This window comes from Lutra lutra, chromosome X (assembly GCF_902655055.1).
Source record: "Lutra lutra chromosome X, mLutLut1.2, whole genome shotgun sequence".
Lineage (NCBI taxonomy): Eukaryota > Metazoa > Chordata > Mammalia > Carnivora > Mustelidae > Lutra > Lutra lutra.
Window position 1 is genome coordinate 48427759 of NC_062296.1, and position 25344 is coordinate 48453102.

Consider the following 25344-nt stretch of genomic DNA (forward strand, 5'->3'; position numbering starts at 1 on the left):
TGTACTAAATGCCACTGAGTTATACACTTTAAAATGGTGATTTTAATATTGTGTACATTTCACCTCAATAACAAATACTTTAAAATAAAAAATCGGCCTCATCAGATTTAGCCTGATTATTTACCAAGGTGCAGCAAGAATGGCAATTTACCATTTAGACCTTCTTAAGCTTGTTTTGCTGGAAGTTTTCATAAGAAATCTCACTTGGAAATTTTTAAAGCATGTTAAAGCTAGGAACCCAAGGGGCGCCTGGGTGGCTCAGTGGGTTAAAGCCTCTGCCTTCCGCTCAGGTCATGATCCCAGGGTCCTGGGATCGAGCCCCGCATCGGCTCTCTGCTTGGCGGGGAGCCTGCTTCCTCCTCTCTCTCTGCCTGCCTCTCTGCCTACTCATTACCTCTGTCTATCAAATAAATAAATAAAATCTTAAAAAAAAAAAAAAGCTAGGAACCCAAGCTAAGGAGGTTTTATCTGCGGTGTTTATAAATTTGGGGCAATTCCTCTCTTCTTGGGGTCTCCAACACATCCTAAGCTTTCAGGGCTTGCCAGGAAGTAACCTTCCTTACTCGCTTCTAAGACTGGGAACTCTGTAAGCCAGGTACCAGGTACCAGGCTAGTCTTCCTGAGAGGACTTTGTATGCATTGCTCAATAAAGCCAAATTTAGTTCCTTAAAAGTGTCTGATCATCTCTGATTCAGTGAGCATCATTGGCAAGTAGGACATTCCAGGCACGGCCTTGGTTATATAACCAATGTTTCCAATCATGTGCTGATAACAGGTAGGACAGATCATTCTTATTGAGCCTATGCAGATAATTATATAGCTCTGGAAATAAGAATGCTTGACAAGAGTTTCTGAATCCTGGAGGGCTCAGGCAGGGGCAGTGAGGTATCATTTATAAGTGTGTTATTTCTGTTGCAAAAGCATGGCTTGCTAAATTATTATGAGTTACAGATAGCGCAAGAAAAAAAAAAAAGAAATAAGTCCCTTATGCATCCAGAAAATAGAACATTAAAACATCAGCAATATTCTTTGTGTTAATTGAAACATAGTTAACCTGTGATGTTACATTACTTTCAGGTGTCCAACTTAGTGATTCCACAACTCCATAGGTTACGCTTTGCTTGCCACAAGCCTAGCTACTACCATCTGTCACCGAACAACATCATCGACTCTATCGCCTATGCTGTGCCTTTTATTCCCTTGACTTATTCATTCTACAACTGGAAACCTGTACCTCCCACTCCACCCATTTTGCCCATCCCCACACCCCTCCCCTCTGGCAACCATCAGTTTGTTCTCTGTATTTATGGGTCTGTCTGCTTTAAAACATCAGCAGTATTCTAAACAAAATCCATAATCATCCCTCATCAGTTTCATTCAGGTCTGTGTAATTAGTTTTTGTTCCACTCGACCTTGCATCAGCGGTCTCACTAACCCGTCTACTTGTCAACTAGAGTTCTTGAAATCCTGACTCAGTTCGTTGATACGGTCTCAAAGTTGTTTCAACTATACCATAAAAAGCCTGTACTCGATACTTGGCAAAATCATTTTCCATGGGGCTCTGAGATAACCTTTCTTTGTTGAGAATGAAGCACTCTAGCTTGTACCTGATTGCAAGTGCTCTCAGGGACATCAGATGAAAATACACAAAACCATCTGTAAGTAGCAAAAGACGTACAAAAGCTTTGGTTAACTTGCTACTGATCCTTTTTAAAAATGAAAGATCTGATGAGACTTCATTACAAGAACAATAATGCAACTGACAAGGACATGTAGTTGTTTCTGTGGCATGAAAAACAACATAAAAGTGAATCCCAAAAAGGTTTTAGACAGAATGTCCATAAACATAATGATTAACCCTGTTTTCAAAGAAGAAAGGGTATTATATCTAACTTATAAAAATGGGTGAACATAATCCCTATAGAGACAAAAAAACCTAAAAAACCCTTAAATGTAACTTATAATAATCTTGATATAATATATCATGAATATACTGAGCATACAGTTAGAATATCCCCCAAAATATATCAAAAATATCAAGTTAGATTCAGTTAAGCAGAATAGGTCTTAAACATCTATATATTAATAAAATTCCATAGGTAAGTGCTGAGAACCCCCCAATTGAAACTAATGGCCTAGCAGATGTGAGATTCACAATAAAGAAGAAAAGTTGAAACCGAGTTAACATTTTAAAAATTTTTAAATTACAACTGAAAACACTATACTGTAGTCATCTAAAATCTGACAAAGCAGCATAAGGACTCTGACAAATAGAAACAAATCATTGCTAGTGAGGACATTGATGGGTCTTTAGGAACTTCCTATACAACATACAATTTCTGAAATATTTATATTAATAATTTGTCTAATACCAGTCTACCCCAGGGAAAGCTGAGCATCTCTTCTGATTTGGCAACTCTTCCCGTGCATCTCATCAATAGTAACGTATCAAATAAAGACAATTATTACTAGCACGGCTCTGTTTATAAGGTGAAAACAAATCCTTTGTGATTTTCCAGGGCCTTCTGGGATTCAATCAAGATAAGATGATGGATTACTGAAAAATGGTATTTGGTTCTCTACTTAACCAAAACCAAGATAAAAGATTTTTAACATAAATGTAGGAGGGAATATGACCATGAAGAACCACATCTTGGGGCGCCTGGGTGTTTCAGTCAGTTAAGCAACCGACTCTTGGTTTTGGCTCAGGTCATGTTCTGAGAGTCCTGAGATGGAGCCTGCAGTGGGCTCCATTGTTAAGCGCAGTCCCTTTCCCTCTGCTCCCTGCCCCCACTGGCGTGCTCTCAGGCTCTCATTCTCCAGCTCTCTCAAACAAACAAATAAATAAATAAATATTTTTTTAAAAAAGAAAGAAAGAAAGAAAAAGAACCTCATCTCTTTCCTAAGTAAGAAGACTGCTTTCTTAAGTAATCAAGGCCATAAGAAAGTGAGCATAACCCATGTAAGTTTATTCTAGTAAAACACAAAATCTTTTTTATTGAAGAGGATTACTTAAAGAGTGAAGCAAAACCTTTGCAGCCTGTTATTGAGGATTACTTAGTGAAGCAATACCTTTGCAACCTGTTATTAAGAGAAGACCAATAATGTAAAAAAAAATATGTTTTAGCAAAGAGAAAACCAAATTCTAGTTTTGTAGCAGTATATAATATTTGATAGTGAAGTTCTTTTTGGAAATCTGATAAATAAGCTCATCAAACCTTAGCCAACTTTGATCTCAACAAATAAAATTCCCTTTCTGTCAGTCTTCTACCATTTTCTGTATGCATACATATCCTTTATAGTACAACTTATATAAGTGACCAAAAAGAACATGTTCATTAACAGACCCAAATACACAGTTTCTCTGTAGCATGTAAAAATAAAGAAGCAAAAGCATATAAACCCAAAATTATGCTTAGTAATTAATGCATTCTCTTAGTTAGAAATGATCCTAGGTATCTAATGAATATCCATTAATTAACTCATTTAATATCAGTCCAAAGTTTTCAGTTACTTAAAGATCTTGTAAATTATCTTCAAGCTGACGTACTACAAAACATAATTGCTGTTGCAATAAAGTTCCTTAGAATAATGACTCAATTAGGCTGAACAAATTTACATTTGTCATAGTCTCAAATACTAAGTAGAAGTAATGTTGGCTCATTTAATTAGTAAACCTGTATAAATTTAGGAGGAATATACTCAAATAGAATAAAAATCTACATGTATATTATACTTAACCCTGATAAATTAGAAAAGACATAACTGATTTTAGTAAACCAAATTTATTAAATCAGTCTTGTCTGCCAAAGATTTACCTAAATTATGCCAACTTGAATTCTTAAAACATTTGAGTTTGTTTCTATAGGAATATTCTTTTGGCACATTAAAAGTATTCAAAGTTTAATTTCCTTATTTTCTGGGAACTTTAGGAATATTCTATTTATCTAAGCACTTATTTCTATAATCCAGTGAGAATAGAGCTCCTTTAAGAACATATTAGGAAAATATTACATTCAAAGGCCTTTCTGAATTATAGACATCATCATTATTAATATTATCTAAGCTATTGTCATAGAGAGGATGATCAGTAACAAATAACATCTCAGAGGAAAGGTAGGGGGCCAGGAGGTTTTTAGAGACACTGGTATTCTTCTTTAGATACTGTATTATTTCTGCTTGCCTTGTTTGTTTTTTGGTTTTTTCTGTGCTTATGACTTGTCTCCCTGACTTAACTGTGGGCTCTGAAGGGGAGAGGTATGTGCTGTATTAATTTGCATTTCTCCTCTTCCCCTCCTCCCTCCTCTTTATTTATTTAGTTTTTATTAAAGTATAATTGACATACAGTGTTCTGTTGGTTTCAGGTATATATGATAGTGTTTCAACATTTCTATACACTACGAAACGATCCCCACAATAAGTTACAATCTGTCTCCATACAAAGTTATTACAATATTATTGACTGCATTCCCTATGCTGTACACTCCTCTTTTGCCTAACACTTAATGTCCCATCTCACCTATCCAAAAGTTACTGATGTTTCTCTTTTTTGATATGCTAAGACAGTAGACTTATAAAATGTAAGCTTTTCATGATTGGAAAACAGCATCCAGGAACTTTCAAAGTCACATATTTAACTCTTATTTACAGAGAATTTATGGGTGGCCAAATCTTTTTCTCATATTGGTTTCTTTCTGGTTGCATATCTAAGGCCAAGCTATTTTTTGCTAGGTGATCACTGAGTTCACTTTCATGAGAAAAATCAATGTTTAGTGATATTTTCTACCAACTTCCTGCTTGCCAATGTACGTGTCTCATTGATTCAGCCTGTGAACCAGGGTATTGTTCAGAATATGAAATGTTATTATGGAAGAGATTTCATGAAGAAGTTTATGCATTCTGTAGGTACTATGAAGGTCTTACAATCTCATAGTACTGAAAATGCTATTTTAAATGATGCTCATGCTTAGAATTCTATTTCAAGTCAAATTATCAGGGAGAACTTGGGGGGAAGATGGGCTGAGTATTTAAAATGTCTGTGGAAGCTGAAGAGATTGAAGCATTTAGGATGAGGCCTTAAAAATAAACTGTAATACACTTTTGATGATAAAGAATGCTCTTTTACATTTACTCAATAAGACTTAATAAAAAAGAGTAGGCTAATAAAAGTAGGTCACTCTTTAATAAAAGAGTAGGTTAATGTTGAAAAGAGGTTAAAGTGACATGGTATCACCAATAGCGGAAAAGTTAAAGGACACCAGTGAAGTCGCTGAAGACAATTTTAGTGAAGGAAACAGTAGCTTTAGAGGAGGCTGCTTTAGTCTTCTTGTAATAATCACATTTACCGAAAGGCAACCACATGCCGCCCAGGAGGTTATGCTTTTGTACATTCTACACTCAGCTTTTATGAGCAACAAGTGCAAAAACTTACTCAAACAAGAAAGAAACAACTTCTAGGTTATGTCATAGATTCAGTACAGAGACTCCAATCTCCATCATCTTCTACATCTGGCTGAGCAAGATGATCTTCAAAGCCCTTTCTAGATTCTAGCTTTCTTAAAGTCCTATAAGTGATAATCAGCATTCATCATGATGACCCCAGGGTACCCCAGGTTTTTACAATCATTCCTGAATGATTAGAGAAAAGTGCTATTTTGTCCAATATAGTTATAATATTCTAATTCTTTGAAAATCTGAGATCCTAAATTGGAAAATGTTACCAATCAACTTGAATGTGTAATTTACCCAAACACTCCATCTTCTGATCATTCTGAGCCATTTTATTCTGTAATCTGTGTAGGTAGATTTTTGTTTTTCTTAAAAGAAGGGGGAATTGTAAGGGAATAGATCTCAGGAGTTAGATCCTTGGCTGTAAAGACTCCCTTGGATTGCTTTTGGCTCTTGGCTGTAGCAACTTGTTTTCTTACAGAGATGAAGCATCTGGGTTTTGTTATCTCAATGATGCTGTCCTGGGAATATTACGATTGCGACGGAAATTTGACCGTATTCTCTATGTGGATTTGGATCTGCACCATGGAGATGGTAAGCCCTTCACTTTCAAAGGTGCTTTGCTGCTAGGACAGAAGGTTTTTATCAGTAAAGCTGCTTCTAGGCGACTGGTAGAAGAAGAAATGCCTGTTGCAATTGAAATTTTTCTAATTGAGAATCCTAATGTAGGTAGAAGAAAGATTCTTCTAACTAATGTAATTCCTCCTATGCTGACCAAGATGCTTTAGAATACCAGGTTCCTGTGATTTCCCCTCCCTTCTCCTCCACCAGCAAAGTTCTCCAGTAGAGAATGTTAAGAAGTGGGAATCTCGTCCAGTGTATACTCAGTGCTCAGTAACCTCCCTCAGGCCCCTTGCATAGATTCTAAGTGAAATTGGCAGTTACAGCTGACAGTCTCGTTCCTTCTCTTAAGATTGAATGAGTGTATGATAGACTAACACTCTGAATTTTTCACCAACAGGAATATCAACTCATGCAGTGAACAGAATCTGTGCCACTTTCTTTGTAATGTCGAAATATCTAGTGCTGCACAAACTCAGGGCATCTCCTGTAACTTTTAACAGCAGCAGAATCTTGACTTGCCTCAGACCATTAATGCCCCCTTAGAAGATTCCACCAGAAGGGTGTAACCCAAGCCCTCCTATGTACTTTCCATCTAGAATGTAGAGCTTCAGGGACAGTTACCCACTTGCTGTTTCTTTAATAAATCCTGTGTGTGACCCATGTTTCCATTGACCTAGGAACACTTATCTGGTAAAATTAATTAAGGATATTCCCTCCTCTCCCCCACACCAGTGATTGCTGCTTCCCTGTTTCCAGGGATTTTTGGAGACAAACTAACATAATCAAGGCATAAGTGAGGAAAAGAATAGTATATGACAGAGGATAGGATCAGCTCTCCTGCCAAAACAGAAAAAGAAGGAAGAAATTGTGGGGGAGACCTCCCCAAGGAGTTCATCTAGATGGATGCTACCATGGAATGGTGACAGAAAATTAAAGGTAACAGAGAAAAGAGTTAAAACAACCAACATACCACTCTGAGAACCATGCCCACTGAATATGTGAATACTCCGCCAACACCGAACACAGCCTTTGCTCAAAAACCTTCAGAGGCTCCTCATTGCCCCTAACAAGGGTAACATTTGGCCGATGGCTTGTTTTTGTATGGCCAGCAATTTAAGAATTTTATCTTATTTTATTTTATTTTAAATTTTTTACATTCTTACAAGGTCGTAAAGGAAAAAAAAAAGCAATCAAGACCATGAAGCCTTGGCAAAGCCTAAAATATTTGCCACATAGCCCCTTGGTTGGCCAACCCTTGGCCTGTAGCACTGGTTCTCAAACTCACATATGTAGCGTGGTGACACCGGGAAGCTTGTTTTAAAATGCAGATTCCTGGACCACATCCACCAGATACTCAGATTCAGTAGGTCTGGTTACGAAACACAAGAAGCTACATTTTAGCCACAGTCCAGCTGGTCCACAGGCCACACTTTAAAAAGCAATGCTCCTCGAGGTAAAGTCCACACTTTTTGCCCTGTCTTTTGAGGCCTGCCTGAAAGAGACCTTGCCTCTTCTCTCCAGTCTTCTCGCTCACTACCTGCTGTCCAGGCTGCTCCACTCAGTGAGACAGGTCTCAGTGCTCCTGCCCCCATCCCTGACTTTGCATTATTCTTTCCTAACTTAGTTTTGCTTTTTCCTCCAAGTTCTGTCCAGGAGCTCAAGTTCCAACAGTAGCACAATTGCCCTAACCACTCCAGCCCGAAAGTTCTCTCCCCTCCTCAAGTCCTGTACTGTTTATATCGCTGATTTGCTATTTAATTATATATTGTCTTGTATTGTTAGTTAAATCTTTAATGTGTCTATGTCTTCTCCTCCCATAGAAACTTTCAGTTCCTCCAGAGCAGAGATCAAGTTGTTTACTTCTTTCTGTCCTGCACAATGGCTTGAACAAACAGAACTATGCATATAGCAGTGGTTCAGTAAAATATTTGTTGAATGAATGAATGAGTATGAAATTCAAACTATTAGTATCAGAGCTCAAGAATAGAATCAACTCTATTGAACCACGTAAGAATGAAATGACTGTCACCTGAAACCGTTCTTTCCATTTGCAATGTTATTTCTACACCATTTAGAGTTTCCTGTTTTAGCCAACTTTTATGGTGTGTTTCATTTCAGTTTATTTCCCCTCTTCAGCACCTCCCTTCCAGTGACCTCTGCCCTGCCTCCAAACTCTTACACATTTGGTTTATTTTAAATCTCCCATGATTCCATAACCAGCATCCTGTGGTGGCTTCACCAGCACTCTTAGCCTGTCCTCACTCTCTTTCACCTTCTTTTGTTTACCTAACCACTGTTCTCTTTCACACCAAGCCCCATAACCCTCCACCTATCTGTCTATGTCCCTTTTTTAAAGTATGATTTGCTAACAATACCTAATGGCATTTCCCATGAGAGGAGATACAAAGAACTACTAAACATACGAAAAGGTCCTCAACACACTAACACTCAGAGAAACGCAAACTTAAACAAGATCCTATTTTCTGCCTAAGTTTAATAATAATAGCACCCATTGCTAGTCAGAGTGTGAGAAAATGGGAACCCTCCTCATACACCACCGATAGAAGGATAAATTGGTACCACCTTTCTGGATCAAGAAATAATCAGGATTTTTATGAATCGTCCTTGTTTATACTTCAGTTTCTAAGTTAAAATGCAATTTTAATATGTTTTGTTTTGTTTTATTTTGTTTACTTAATGCCTTGTGCCTGGAGCCTTTAACTGGTTTTAACTGCCTCCCTAGGGCAAAACATAAGGCTTGGGAAATTCAAACAGACCTGTGATACACAAATACAGTTACTATTTTTCTAAGGTCTCTTTTGGCCTCTAATGAAGACTGAAAACATTAAGTAAACACAGCGACAGTTTCTTTATTTGAAGTATAAAAGAGGATAGTACATGAATTTGCTAATAGTCCTTCCATTTTACAAATGGACTCTCTGAATATAGCATGACCATATGTGATTCTGGGAAGAAAGGTATGGAGGTGGGCAGTGCATTTATCTGAAATTAAGTAGTGGCTCGTAACAGTTACTTCCTTCTCCCAGGCCTCTATTCATTTTCTGCCTCTGTTTAAATGGAAGGGAGACTCCTTTCTAGAAAAGCGCCCTCCCCAGCCTTCCTTCTTCAAGCTTTAAAATTATAAAGGTGCTATTAAGGGAGGAGCCAGGACTGTTAGCCTTCCATGTTTTGGCAAGAAAGATGTACTCCAAGCTGCTTAGACTTTGGGTGAACTGCATTTATAGCCAAATCTGTATCACAGAGAAGCACTTTATCATTAGGTTTTCACTACATGATGCCTACTGCTTGTATTGGTCTTATTTTTCAAAGGATTGCCACGTTGTACTTCTTGGGGGGAAAAAAAATCCCAAGAATTTAACTAGAACCACTGAAACAAAACAAAACATAAAACTTCCAAGATGGTGCCAGTTCCCTCTATTCAGCTCTATTGATAATGCTTCGATTCTGAGCTCAAGCCTTCCACACCTTTTAGAAGAGGTTGTCTAAGGGAGCCTGGACATCCTGTTGCTTGGAAAGGGCAAGTCCAATTACAACTTGCCATGCATTTGAAAAGGAACCCCAAAACTTCCCTTGGGGCCAGAGTTCTACCTCATCCTGTAACAACAGAGATCAAAGACTGAAGGGTCTTGTTCCTTTTACTCCTCAGCTTGTTAGCTTTATTATTGCTATCCTCTCTCTTACTTTCCACAGCTGCTTCCTAGCATTTCAGTTGTCGCAAACCGGGAGTTGCATTTATAAAGTGATTCTTCTGCTGTTTTTTTTTCCCCTCTGATAGGTGTAGAAGATGCCTTCAGTTTCACCTCCAAAGTCATGACAGTGTCCCTGCACAAATTCTCCCCGGGATTTTTCCCAGGCAAGTAACCTGTGTGTTCAGTATTACATTTGAAGAAGAAATGCTGCAGCTCTTCTCTGCATCCTTACATTTTGTATTTGGAGAGTTCTTTGCCGGTGGTACTTTATTGATGTTACTCTGTGCAGAATTTTAACACAGGTCCTTTCGGGTGACAGTGATAGGAATGTAATACTGTTTCTTTTTCCAGATGCCTTTTATGGACTGTCAACAGACAGCTCACTTACACTTACTGTCCTATCAGATACCCTGTGTAACTCCTAACATCCTGATAAGTGCAATGACATACTAATATTAGATCAATCCAAGACATATGGAAAACCAAACAAAGGAGTGCATCTTTTTCTGTTATTTAATTTGATCTAGCCAAGTGGAAACTAAGGTTTTTCCATTTTCTTATGATTTTCCTCTTTCCCCAACATTGTTTACAACAGTTACTTCTCTGAATTATTTGTTTTAATTTCATTTCCTTAGAAATCATCACAAATCCAGGACCATTCTTCTACTTGACCTTTTATTGTCCTGGACTCCTGTCAGAGAATCCTTCGAGTTTTCTAATGCTTGTGCCCTTAAAACCGCTCCTGATGCTCCTCTCTTTCACAGGAACAGGTGACGTGTCTGATGTTGGCCTAGGGAAGGGACGGTACTACAGTGTAAACGTACCCATTCAGGATGGCATACAGGACGAGAAGTATTACCACATCTGTGAAAGGTACAGTAGTAACACTGAGCCAGTAACAAGTACATCACATTTCTTTAGGATGAAAGGGCCCCCAATCTCATAGCATTGTCTTCAAGGAAGAGTTTGGGGGGAAAAAAATCACCACGGTATACCTATGTAGCTTTTGTACACTGCTCATTATACTTCATCGATCAGGTTGTCATCCCTTGTTTAGGAGAGCTGAGCGTTTGGAACAGAGCCACACTCTTGGTTTGCTCTGACTTGCTGCCCCATCTGACTAAGGTCATCCCAAGAGCAGAGCTTCCAAGCTGGCCTGGGTTATCCCTTGTCTGCTACTTTCTTAGCTAAAACCTGCATGTATGTCATTTCATTAGCCTGGCAGTGTTCATTTCTGCTTCCCATTATGGAGATCTGCTTGCATCCACTGGTGTGAATATTAGAAAGTTCTTCATTACGAGTTCTTGAGTTCTATCCTTTGTGTTACAATTGGGGTCAGAAATCTGTCCTTTTTACACTGTGGTTAAGGGTCAAATTATTCTTGAGTTCTATCCTTTGTGTTACAGTTGAGGTCAGAAATCTGTTTTTTTTACACTGTGATTAGGGATCAAATTACAGCCACTTGTAGGCAGACAGTTTGGTGTAGACCATTGGGGCTGAAAAGCCCTACAGAACGGGAAGGGGTGGGGGTAAACTCATATTCATAAAAATTGCGATTGGCCGGTACAAATTCACTGCTGACATTGGCAGGAGAGAGAGTAGGTCGGACTAGAAGTCAGCAAGTCAACATTACTTAAGGTAAGTAATGGGGATGAAGGTGCTTTTGATTCCTACCCCACTCAGCTCACATTTCTCCCACCCTCTGGTGGAAACAGGGGCTTCCCAAAGGAGCCTGCACTGGCCATCATCACCAGCAGTTGTAAAAACAAAGCAGAAATATTAAAAAATAAAAACTGTATACTTCAAAGGTGCCTCTTAGCTCAAGAGATTTGGCAAGCCAAGTCATCAAGCAGCAGCTCTAGCCTCTTCATGATTTTGATCATGTCCCCTGGCTACCTCTGTATTGTCAGACTGAAAAGGCCTTTATTTTTGGAGCCTGCCATTGATGGTTTTAATTGCCTTTCTTTGTTCCCCTCAAGCTCTGTTCTGTCCTTCTTGAGATGTGCAGATCAGAGCTGCTTATGTAACTTCACCAATGAAGATATCCTGTGGTGCTGTGTAAAAGGAGAATTATTTTGTTTTTCTTTTAATCCCCTTCTTGCGAGTGTTCAACACTTTGCTGTCCTTTTTTCACCATAGCAAGAAACTCGGTTTTTCTCTTCAGTGCTGTCTGTGTCCATGGGGTTTCCTAGAGCTTGCTAGTTCCTGGGCCTTAAATGAAAAGTCAGCACCCACCATCCTGCAGGGAGAGTTTGTAGTATCTGGCCTTCCCTAAATAGATTACCTTACACGTGCCCCTATTGAAGCCCATCTGCCAATCATAAAACCTCTTGAGATCTTCATTTAGCCCCCCATCAGTCTGGCATTTCACTACCTAGAAGAGCTAAGTATTGTCTGCCGACCTGGGGAGTGTCCACTCCCAAGGAAATCTCCTACTCACCCTCCTTCCATGAGCATAATGTCTGTTGCTCCCTTATATTTTCTCTTTCTCTAAACCAGTTCCTACTACAGGATTAAAAAAATGTTTAATCCCATAGTAATTCCTGTTTTAATATAGCCTCAGTATCAGACTTAATTAGAAGCATTTAAAAAATGAATTTAGGGGGCGCCTGGGTGGCTCAGTGGGTTGAGCCGCTGCCTTCGGCTCAGGTCGTGATCTCGGGGTCCTGGGATCGAGTCCCACATCAGGCTCTCTGCTCAGCAAGGAGCCTGCTTCCCTCTCTCTCTCTCTCTGCCTGCCTCTCTGTCTACTTGTGATCTCTCTCTGTCAAATAAACAAATAAAATCTAAAAAAAAAATGAATTTAGGGGGGCACCTGGGTGGCTCAGTCATTAAGCATCTTCCTTCAGCTCAGGTCATGATTCCCAGGGTCCTGAAATCGAGGCCCACATTGGGGCTCCCTGTTCCGCGGAGAGCCTGCTCTTCCCTTTCCCATTACCCCTGCTTATGTTCCCTCTCTCACTGTGTCTGTTCCTGTGAAATAAATAAATAAAATCCTTTTTTTTTTAAGTGAGTTTAGGGGCGCCTGGGTGGCTCAGATAGTTGAGCATCTGCCTTCAGCTCAGGACATGATCCCAGGGGCCTGGGATCAAGCCCCACGTTGGGTTCCCTGCTCGTTGGGGAGCCTGCTTCTCCCTCTCCCTCTGTCATTCCCTCTACTTGTGTTCTCGGGCTGTCTCTCTCTATCTCTCTCTCTATTTCTCCCTGTCTCTATCTCTGTCAAATGAATACATAAAATCTTTTAAAAATAGATAATAAATAATAAATAAGAAGTGAATTTAGCCCCAAAGAAAAGATCCATGGAAGATCACATATGACTTCCCTTTATAGAAACCATCTTGCTGCCCCCACTGTAGTGTATGGGAGGCCAGCACTGACTAAACATTCTTCCAGCTTGCTTCCTAAAGTACCAGACACTCATCACCTTATGGTGGCCAGGGCCCCTTTTGCCTCGTGGAGGCACACCACCAATCTACACACTGATCATCCAGGATAACAGGTTCCGGATTTTCATTAGAGGTACAATAATTGTCCCCTTTGATTTCTTTCAGAAGTCAAGTGTGCTCAGGGCGTTACATGAAGGCAGCTCTGATTCCAAAGGTGCCAAGAAAGCTTCCTGACCCAAACATCTCTCCCATCTGTCGCCTGAAATTCCTTTAACAGGAAATGCACTTTTATTCTACAATGAGGCCTTAAAATGGAATTTTGCCACAACCCCTCCTCCTAACCTTCACTCTGCCAGAGATGTATGCTTTCTTGATAGCAGATTTTGAAAGGGTTAGAGCACAAGCACTCTGAGCGTTCAGAGGAGCAGGAACTGGGTTAGTAGAGCACTTAGGGAAAGAGGCACAGAAAAAAAAAAACCACTCTTTGCCAACTAAGTGGTTTTATAGAGGTTCAGCCCTGGTAACTATATCACTTAGTTCGTCATTCTGTTTTTGACTGCTTGTAGCTTGTTGCTGGGAAGCAGAGTCTCTTGCCCTTTTTCTACTATGACCTCTGACCCATCTGCCTACCTCAAAAGATAGAGTCAACATAGGAATGGCTTACTCATGTAAAAAAAAGTCATGTAGTGTATCTGCTATCTCCATTTAATCCTTTATGTTCCATGAGCCCACTGATTTTCTGGCTTGCTCCTTACCTGTGGTAAAATAAAAGATCTCTTATTGCTGGTTCACTTAAAAGATGCTCTAATTTTCGTTTGCCACTCAATTTCTAGTTTGCTCCTGAACTGCCACTCCCTGTGGGATTCATGAGCCCTTTTGTCTTTCCTATCCTTTCTTCCTGTGTGGCTTTTTCCTCTGCCATAGCCTCCCTTGACTTTGCTAGCGAGTCTGACTTAATGATTTCATCTTAAGGTTGAGCACACCCTCTTTTTTTGAAGATCTTATTTATCTGAGAGAAAGATAGAGGGAGGGGAGAGAGCACAGGTGGGAGGAGGGGCAGGAGAGAGAAGCAGACTTCCCTCAGAGCAAGGAGCCTGCCATGGGGGTGGGGCTTGATCCCAGGACCCTGGAATCGTGACCTGAGCCCCTGAGCCGAAGGCCGCCGACGCTTAACCCACTGAGCCACCCAGGTGCCCCAGGCACACCCTCTTAATTTAAAAAAAAAGGGGGAGGGGGCTTAGGGTTTCTTTTTTTTAATAGACTAGATAAGGAATCTACATGGATATTTTCAGCACCAAAAGACCGTGAATTCCATCTTATATAAAAGATAATCTTAGTCAGAGATACCTAGGTCATTCATAACTCATTTGGAAAGGTAAGGGTCACTGATTCGCAAAATCTTCCCATAATTTTCATGGGAGCTACTAGAGTTGGTATTATAAGTAGAAGCCTGTTTTAACTAACGTAAAGGAATATTAACATCATTCTTGTAAGCACACCTCCTCCTTCAAATAGAAGCTGTGGTCCCAGTAGAGAGACAATGGTTATATTCTTGATTTACATGAAAGCCCACTCCCCCTCCTTGGCCACGTGAACACATACACACAAGGTTTGATGGGTGAGGAAGGCTGATTTGCTAAAGGGAGGGTTATGCTGGTTTCCAAACTATGTCATCTGAAAGATGAAATACTGCTCTACCTATGTTTAACTTGTTCTTGCTTTCTAACTGTATCTGAACGCAACGTGAGATAGTCTTTTTTTTTTTCAAGATTTTATTTATTTATTTGACAGACAGGGATCACAAGTAGGCAGAGAGGCAGGCAGAGAGAGAGGAGGAAGCAGGCTCCCTGCTGAGAAGAGAGCCCAATGTGGGGCTCCATCCCAGGACCCTGGGACCATGACCTGAGCCGAAGGCAGAGGCTTTAACCCACTGAGCCACACAGGCGCCCCTGAGATAGTCTTAATAATGTTTAAGCTATTACCCAAAGCACTGCTTTGATGATGTTGGGAGCATTTGTAGTTGAGGACTATGGGCAGAAGGATACTGATATGTACTTCCTTGCTTTGGGTTCTAGAGAGGTTTTGATCTGAAACCTCAAATCTTGCAAAATGACCAAACTACTTGCTTACTGTGGACTATTATGACATATGTGTGGTTTGAAAAAGAAATTCAGGGCTGTACTTAAGCTTCTTAGTTTTTATCCTACCTGTCATTTTATAGCCCCAATAGCCAGAAAACATCCTTTAATACATATCCAATTAGTATATACCTCATAGGAAAGCTATATATCTGTACATATATAGATTTACACATATATATGTATCTATGTGGTGTGTATGGTTACAAAATATATTGAAGTGGACAGTTCAACATTTTGGAAAAAAAAAACCCTCACATTTTATTAAGAATATTCAACTGTTAACTTGGTAAGATAATTAAGTACAGCCACCGCATAAATATTTCACCAAAAGGAAAACATACTGTTAAAGAAACTTCACAATGAATAGGACTAAGGAGAGGCTCTGTTAAACAGGACTTTTCACGAGAGCAGTCTTTATATCCATATATGCAAAACTTTGCTAGTGAGAGCTATCAACCCAACTGAGGAAATGATCTTATCCTGCTGAACTAAGGTTCCTAACAGTAGTTTCTTAAAGTAAAAATCTACCTGTATTCGGTCCTTGGCCTGTCTACCTTGAGTCCTGTGGCTTACATTCTATAGCTCAAAACTGAAAGAAACCTTTCTTCCCCCTCAATGACCACTAACCTAAAAAAAAGTCAAGATCCCAGAAGTGAAAAAAAAAAAACTTATTATTTTTGCCTCCTTTCTTTTATGGGAGAAAAATTATACTACTTTGTTGCAAATAATTTTTTATAGCTCTTCAACTGCTAAATGCAAATGTTAATTCTACTGTGCATGGGCCAACCAGAGTAGACTACCCAGAAAGAACTTGTTCTCTAGGACAGCGACAAGCTCATTAAAGGAAGAGCTCATTTAAACCTAAGTTTTTATTCCTTTGGGGAATTCCTTTTGTCCATCTATATGGAGCTCCAGTGCTATCCAACAAGGAAGAGAAGACACCATCACTAATACTTAAGATAATGTCTCAGTAGTATATGTTTATGGTGTGAGCCAAAATTCACCTCTCTCAAGCCACTCCGACCTCGCTACAAAAAGAACTGAGCAGCTCAAGTCACCTTATAAGATTTTTAAAACATTAACAAAAATAAAGTGGGGAGCTACCACACAAGTAGGGGATTTGTGTAACTTTAAGTATAATAACACTGTTTTATTCATTCATTCAGCAAATATTTATTGAGCATCTGCTTTATGCCGGCACTGTATCTGGGTACTGATCGTGGTAAACAAGATGGATTAGGCTCCCACCCTGGAGCTTAGCTCCAAGGGAGCGCTTGCCTGTGTCAGGAATTGCACGGAACATTTATTTGATCCTTCTCACTTGATCTTATGACAGCATATAATCTAGAGTGCCTACAAAAGTAGGTAATCTGATTCCCATTTTACAAATGAGAAAACTAGAGCTTAGAAAAATTAATTAGCTTTAGGTCATACAACTAGTAAGTGGTGAAGCCAGAGTTTAAATCCACATCTGTCTGCCTGCTAACCATCAGCTACCCTGTCCCCAAAGTGTTACCTAGAATTATGAATTTTTTCACAAGGAAAAAAATACCATCCCCAAGTCTTCTTGGAAAATTTTATCTCGAGGGATTACAGAAAACCCCTTATAAAAGAAACCATTTAGGTTTATGTGTATGAGCCACATGATTTATAGTATACATAATTCATCGTGTTTATGTTCGTGAAAGTGTGACTTGGGGTTTGGGGGGGAGGAATAGAATCTCCTAATCCTGAGGAATTCATTTGTAATTTTATGGATAGAAAATAAGAATAACTATTGCCTCATTTTACTTCTTGTGTTAAAATTCCTAATTACTATTCCTAATTTAAATTCCTAAAGTTTGGAAATGTGGAGATTCTGTAAATCTGCTTTTTCCTTTATTTTCAATGGAGGAAATCCTGACTTTCTATTTTAGAAAGTAAATAGTATTACATGGCATTTCATGTGTGTTTTTTTACATTGGTACTGCTAAAGATTTTTAACATGATGCATTTTTGCAACTGTAGGCCTAATTTATATCATCTCTTGATCCTGGCAGAAGGCTGTGTCTACATGCAGAGTAGAGATTCTTCATCTATGCTATAAGCCGTTCATCCACTACCAATGGAATAAAATGAGAACCAAGGGACATCACGAAAGGACATTTAAGTGAAATGTTTCCATTCACTATTGACTTTTAATGTTAATATTTAAAGAAGAGATGTTTTAATGATGATAGGTTTTTCTTTCACTGTAATGATAAATCATCTAGAATTCATCTTCGACTTGGGACTCCAAACTCCTTATCATTCAATTTTACAATCAGGTAGATAGATCATTGGTGAAAGAGAACCCAACAAGTATAGCCTACTGCTCTGGGCTTGGTGATGTGCAAAAGCAATACAAGTACATGTTCACACACAAATATTTTAAGCATGACAAATATTTTGAAATTCTCTTTCGGTTGATGAGAAGAGAAGAATCCTCTAGAAATTTGCATTTAAGAACAAATATCCAGATAACTGTACTTACATTTTTATCACAATCTGGGAGTTGGTCAGAATTCTTTATATACTTTTTCTCCCCTTCTTCAGCTGGGTCATGGCTACACCACTGTGATCATGCCTAGCTCACTTTGGCCCAGTGATAAAGGCAACAGAATCTGCTAATTCATTTTCTAAGTCACACACTTTGAACTGAGCCTGCTATAAGAGATTTGTATTAAATGCTTTTGTTCTATTTGGTAAGCTTCTGTCCTGCCTCTGTGTGGTATGGCAGATGCAAAATTGCCTATTGTTTCTGGAAGATGGATGACTCAGACACTAATTAAATTTGCTGTTAATGTTAGCCACAGGTGTAAATGAGGCCAAAATGTGCCATTCATTTATTGTTCCTAGTTTGATGTTTCTTTTAAAATATTACATTCAAAAGATATTAACTGCCTATGAATATGGGATAATTTGGAGGGAGGATGCTGAGCTCAATTATCTAAATTGTCCTGTACCCTCTGTCAGTGAGCTCACACTGCCTGTCCCTAGTACTTAGTTAGGGTTGCAGAGAAGAACTGTTTTTTTCCCCCAATCTCTGATCCTTTGAGCTTCAAATTCAGGTGGTTAGGGACCCCTGGGTGGCTCAGTCGGTGAAGTGTCTGCCTTTGGCTCAGGTCATGATCCCAGAGTCCTGGGATCAAGTCCCACCTTGGGCTCCTTGCTCAGCAGGAAGCCTGCTTCTCCTTCTGCCTGCCTCCCCCACCCCCTCTGCCACTTCTCTCTCTGTCTCTCCGACAGATCAATAAAAAAATCTTTAAAAAATAAATAAATATAAATAAATAAATACATCCAGGTGGTTAGAGGGACAGTTCTTATATTCTTCTCCTCTCCCTCTTGGCCAGTGTCTTTCATGGCCAGGAGTTCCTAAACTCCCAGGCCAAGTAAGCTCTGACACCTTGACAGGCCCCTCCTCCAGCAGTCTTCACAGGTGATATTTTTTTCATTTAAGTCAAGGAGGCCAATCTCCTGGAATTCAATGCATTTGTTCTGTCAGTCCAGTGTTCACTTTTCTTCTCTCTTCTTAGTGCTGAATGATCCCTACCCCCTGGAGAAAGTGACCTGATTCTTCCAGAGCAGTTTAATAAGTTCTGACACTAGAACATGCTCTGAAACTATCCAGAGACAGGAAGACTGTGCTCATAAATGGAAGTCTTGAGAATTATACTCGTTCGTGCAGGGCTGCTCTGAAAAGAATTCTAAAATTGACAAGATCTGTGCTTGACAGAACATTCTGACATCAAACTCATATTACTCCTCTCAGCTGCTATCCACAATGTACCCCCTACCCCCAGCCTAAGCCTCCCCACTCCGATGTTCTTTTAGCACTGCTCTGTCCCTTCAGTCTAGCAGAGCAAAACTACCCTTTAGGCTTTGCTTTCACATGTTTTAACAGCGCCTGACAGTGCTGTGTCCCCAGCAGCTGCCGGCACCGATGAGCTGCCTCGATGTATTCTGTTGACATGGACCATACAGAGACTAAGTCAAGTCCGGTGTTTCCCCACCTGACAAAAAGGCCCGATGCTAAGTTGGGCTGAGCTCTGCTCTCTGTTCACTGCTACCCACTACACTATCAGGCAAGAGGCATACCCCATTGGACCAAAGAGCAGATTCCTCAGAAAAAGCCATACTGAACAACCAGCCATCGAGTTAACAAGCGAAAGGGTACATATGTGTGCCAGGCACTAAAGGTAACGTGTTTGCCTAGTGCAGCTGAGGAGTGAGCTGGAGGGCAAGGGGTTTATGTGTGGCCAGTCCAAGCAGATGAATCCTGAAGAGAAAGGTAAGGGATGTAGCAGTAGGGGGGTGGGGGGGTGGGGGGGGAGCAGACATCTTAAATATATTAGTAATGAAAGTAGAAAAATATCTATCCCATTTAAATATAGGCATGCCCCCTGACTCAGCCTAATTAGAGGAAAGTCAGTCTGAATCCTGGAATATTTTTAAATGCGTTTTTATTACTTTCAAGCACTGGACATGCTAGTAATTCAAACTAGACTAACAGCATCATACAGCACCTCAGGGAAGGAGCTTTAAGAATCATTGGTAATTAGCATATCAATTATTTGTATGTAAGTGGATGTGCACAAAGTGCACAAAAAGTTTATTCTCTTAAGTAGGACAAGCATTCCCCAGTGCAATCCTGTTTACACTATTAATTTGCTTAGCCAGCCCTTTTTGTGCCAAGATAGATGTATGTAAGACATGCTTATTTCCTCAGGGAAGAATGAATCGCTTCCCTGTGTTTAGTCCAGTAACTAAGAAGCCGAGCGCCACTTGATTGGTTTGGGATTTCCAGGATATGGAGTTTTGAATTTGCATACAGACTAGAGAGCTTTCATATGGAGAAGATCTGGCAGCCATTGCCAGAGACCCAGTTTCCCCATCTGGATCTCATTGAAGTGATCTGGATTTCATCAAGCAACAGGACACTGATCCTGAATGATCCACCAGACACTCTAACATAGGCATGTTTAAAATACATCCTGCCCCAGAAAAATAACTGTTAAAATATGATGAGTTGGAGTTATTCTGTGTGCAGTACTTAAAAGTAATAAAAACGCATTTCTTTTTAAGTCCCATGAAAACCAGGCAATATCAAGTTAATGATGAAAATCAATCCCCAAACTCTTTCTTACACACCTCATTGTGTGACGGCATTACAGAAATTTCCAATCATCTGGGAAATGATATTTTATTTTGATGAGCTGCACCAGGTGCTAACTATATGGCAGGATTTTGTCTTTGAATCATAGGGAGGGCCTCCTTGGTAAAGAAGAGTGAGGGAAGAGCTAGGGGCATGTTTATTGTTAACAAATCATTATTTTCTACCTAAGTTTGAAAATCAGAGCAGTCGAATTGAAAACAACGTATCAGGTGTATGGGGAGGGTAGAAAATATGATTAGGAAATGAGAAACAGAGATACAGGCCTGTATTTCTACCTGTACGTATTAAACTACACTCTAGGTAAATTGTAAAGTCGGCAAGGCTTAGAGAGTAAAAACTAAGCACAGAGAGTGCAAGCACCGACAGTAAATATACACACAAATGTTGCAACTACAGTTTGGAATGATTCCAGCTCTCTCCTTTCCCCCAAGGGCATCCCTATCCAGGGTCTGCAAAGGCCAAATAGCTGTTTGGCTTCCAATCTGATTTTTTGCCCAAGAAATCAGAGAAGTCGGTTTCAATTTTAATAATATATTCTCCAACCTCTATCTAACAGAAAGGCATTTGTGTTCCTGCCCCTTCTTGAAGTGAATTTTGTGTTTGGTGAAAGGTAATAGATTGGCAGCCCTGGAAAAGGAATTACTGTATTCCCAGAACAGGTATAACCAGGCAGTGACACTACAAAATTGCTCTCTGCCTTTGGGGAACGTTAGAGTCCTGTTTGGGAAGTCACTGCTATGGTTAGTGCAGTGCTGAACTCAACAGTATCTGAATGGGCTGAGAGAATTAGCATAGCACTCAAAGGGCCTGATTTTAGGCCATTCATTTACCAACTCAACATCAGGGAGTGCTTATAATGGGCCTGGTGCTGGGAGAAGACTTTTGCAAATGTTCTATCCTTTAATCCTCAGAAGAACCCTGTGAGGGAGAAAATACTCTTCTGGTTCTACAGAAAAGGAAACTGAGGTTCAGAGAAGTGAAGTTATTTGTCCAAGTTGCTGGGGCAGACACTTTGATGCCAAGTGCAGTGTTCTCCCTGAACCCTGTGCTGTGGAGGCCACATAGATGAGACCTAGACCCAGGTAATGTGACATAGAGTTGAATGCAGTCTGTGCTGTGTGCGCAGGTCCTACCTGAGAGGAAATAAAGAGCTGTTAGTCCAGGGGCGCCTGTGTGGCTCAGTCATTAATCCTCTGCCTTCAGCTCAGGTCATGATCCCAGGGTCACAGGATGGAGCCCCGCATGGAGCTCCCTGCTCAGCAGGGAGTCTGCTGCTCCCTTTCCCTCTGCCTGCCGCTCCCCCTGCTGTGCTCTCTCTCGCGCTCTGTCAGAGAAATAAATAAAATCTTTTTTTTTTTTTTTTAAACAAAAAGAAAAGCTGTTAGCCCTTCTAGCCTTAGGATTCATATTCTTTAGGTCTTCTTCCATTTTGGTTTTGTTTGAGTTTTTTCTTTGTTTATTTGTTCTAACTTAGCTCTCCAAACTAGCCTGCCTCTTCCTTACCCTACCCACTGGCCAGTAATACTCTGCTTGCTGGGCCCTCTGGCCTTTCAGAATGAAAGGAGCCAAGGAGCACTGGGGTTGAGGGAAAAGAGCACTGGATTCGAATTAGAATTAGTGTTCTAATTCTAACTCTGACGATTCACTCTCTACCACTGCTAAGGTCCTTTAATTCTGAATGACTCACTCTCTCCTGTGAGAATGAGAATGGTTTATTTCAAAGAGGTAAAGAGATTAAGTAATAATAAACTAAAAATAGTGCACAGCCCTTTCTGTTGCCAAGATGACATATAATTGATGAGTAGAATTACTTACTACAAGGCACATAGTAAAGAAAGAAATGCCAATTAGAATTCATGTTTCTATATAATAGACTAAGCAGTGAGAGAAAAGATGCCCATGTAAAATGCTTAAGAAACTGCATCTTGAAAATTAAAACAGCCAAGGGGATGTAAGGATTGATTGTTTGTTGGGGGTAGTAGTTAGGGGTTTCGGAGCTTGAGGATTGCTTTATTTTGTGGCTTTGGGTTTTTTGTTTTGTTTTTTTGTACTGAAGATGTTAATGGAACCAGTACAGCTTATCTGATGCCAAAAGCAGAAAGAGAAACTTATACGAAATTAGATGTCTTCTGGATATGGCCAAGAGGCACCCATGGCCCCAAAACAAAATGGCACATCATCTTCATTGCAGGGAGCTCCCCACCCCAATTCTCTGCATCCCTGAACCCTTTGTAAAAAATATTCAGGAATCACTGAGGCATTTACCATATGCCGCATCCCCTGGCAGGTTGAGTTTTTGCGGAATGAGTCAGCAATACCTGAGTTGAGATAGGACTGAGAGAATTTAGAGAAACAGTGCCTGTGAAAAGTTGAAGAGTTCCCATTTGGGACTTGATTAGTGATACTTTGGGTCCTTAACACAATCACCCTCTGAGTTCCATCCAATGCAGTCGGTTTAAAATTTATATTATAGAAAATGTGTCGCTGCTGGCAATAACTTTGCTCAGGCTGATTTTGGGAGTGAACAGCATTAGTAACAAATATTTCTCTCCCTCCCCATGCTACCCTTTTTGGTTTTTCAACTTTGAATTCCTCCTTTTTTAGACTCTGTTGAGGATGTCTCTAGAGGATGCTGAGAGTGCTTGTTGGAATACGTAAAGATGATAAGACTGGTCTAGGCTGGTTTGCAAGTTAGAAAGTCAGGACCCTGCCCCCTCAGAAGTCTGGGTAGAATGACACATTTGGGTTACCTGATCCTACCATCAGCATTGATTATGGTTAACTGTAACACTCTCTGGCATCCCATTGCCCTGAGTTGAATCTTTTAGGACCTTGAGTATTTAAAAACAAACCAAACCAGGTCCTGCCCTTGGTATTTAGAGGTAAAGTGGCACAAGTGAATTAACACCATAGACACTGTGATCTACCCTGATGGAATAAGAGAAAGGGGTATGGCTCTACAATTTGGTTCGCAGGCTTTCCCTTTTATGTGAAAACATCATTAATGCCATCATGCCTAGCTTTTATCCTCCTCAGGCAACCACAACCTTCCTCAAATCAACGCCTGTAGAAACAACTGCCCCAGCTTCTCTTCCTCATTTGCATAGCCTTGTCTGAAATCCAGACTGCCGAATACTGAAGGATTAGGTTTCTCATCAAGAAACTGCTTTTCAAATGAATATCATGTGTGTTTTAGGGAAGTCACTAATGTAGTGTAATGAGATGCCTGTCCGTCCTCCCCACCCCTACCCCAACCCACCTCCTTTCTGGGAAAGAGATTTTAGACTTTTCCAAAACCTTAAGTTAATGATTTGCAGTGTAGCAAATAGTACAGTGGTTAGGGAAACTTTCCCAAAAGCAATCTAGAGTGATATTTTATTTATCTAGTCACTTAATAATTATTTTCTGAATGCCTACTATGTATAAGATATTGATTCCACCTGCATGGAAGTTAATGGGAACTTTAACATTATAGATACATAAAGGAATATACATACGTATTCATAATCAAACAGCTAAATAGAGTAAAATGTAGAAAGTTATAAGAACCATAAAAAACAAACTGCTATTGGTACTCAAAGGGAGAAAATACTTCAGAAAAAGACTTAATTGAGGAGGTAACATTTGATCTGGGCTCTAAAGGGTAGCTAATTGCCATATCTTTACAAAGTATGAATATGTATGTGTTTATGAAATCTGGGTCAAATTTAAATAGACAGATTATAGGGAGGGAAGGATTTCTGTACAGAGGATACAGAATGATCAAAGTCAGGAGAGGCTGAGCTATGTACAAAAAACATCGGTTTAGTTTGGCTGGACTGTAAAATGCATGAGAGGGACAAGTTGCAAAGAAGATTGGAAAAGTGGGTGGGAATCACATCATGCAAGAGCTGGAATTCTTAGCTATGAAACTTTATACCATATTCTGTAAGGATTCGGGGAGCTGCTGAAGATTTTAGAATGAGGGAATAATACAATCAGAGCTTGCTCAGCAAGATTAACACTCAAAAAGTAATAATGCTGTGGCTGCTACTGCTGAGATACAGAGTAATGTGTGTGGAGTGGCTGCACCAGCACCTGATAGTAAGTCAGGGAAGCAGGTACGTTGTAGTAGTAGCTTAGAGCATGGACTCTGGTGCCGGGATCCCTGGGTTCAAACACTAGCTCTGCCACTTAATAGCTGTTTGTCTTGCACAGATTTTTTTTAACCCTTCTGTGCTGTCGCTTCCCTATCAGTAAAATAGAATTAATAAGGATACCTATCTAATAAATTGTTTAGAGAGTCAAATGAGCTGATACATGTAAAGTACATAGAACAGTGCTGTGTTTTGAGTAAAGTGTCCAATGAATGTTAGCTGCTACAACTATCACTTTTCTATCCATGAGGGAGATGGGACTTGAGCCAGCCTTGAAAGAGTAAATATGATGTACATGTGTAGCAAGGTGACTTGCAAGCACAAGGAAGTTTATGACAAAAAGCATACTTTCTGGGCAAGGTGACCGAGATGAACCATGGACAGTGTAGTTTGCCTACAGAATAATAGGGGTTAAGGGGTTATTGGAAAATAAGATGAAAAGGGAGGCTGGAATCAGATCATGAAGGACTTTGAAATTTAGGCTAAGAATTTTAAGCATTATCTAAAGACAATACAGGGACATTGAAGGATTTTGAGTAAGGAGGTGACTTGATCAAAACAATCCCTAAGGAAAATTAATCTGATGGTAGAGTGTGTGCATGATGGATTGGAGAGGTAAGAGACTTGAGACAGGAAAGTTAATTAGGAAGCTATTGATGTAATCCACAAATGAGGTCATAAGGGCCAGTACTGCTGTGGGAGTGG

At 39.9% G+C, this 25344-nt stretch overlaps 1 protein-coding gene across 6 annotated transcripts in view; it reads left to right on the forward strand.

Moving 5' to 3' along the window:
* HDAC8 (histone deacetylase 8) overlaps positions 1 to 25344 on the forward strand; it is a 220539-nt gene that overhangs the window by 56022 nt on the left and 139173 nt on the right. For all 6 annotated transcript variants that reach the window (XM_047716009.1, XM_047716010.1, XM_047716012.1 and 3 more), the window contains 3 exons: positions 5930 to 6042; positions 9869 to 9946; positions 10547 to 10655. In XM_047716009.1, the coding sequence (XP_047571965.1) occupies positions 5930 to 6042; positions 9869 to 9946; positions 10547 to 10655 (300 nt within the window). The remainder of the gene's footprint in view (positions 1 to 5929; positions 6043 to 9868; positions 9947 to 10546; positions 10656 to 25344) is intronic.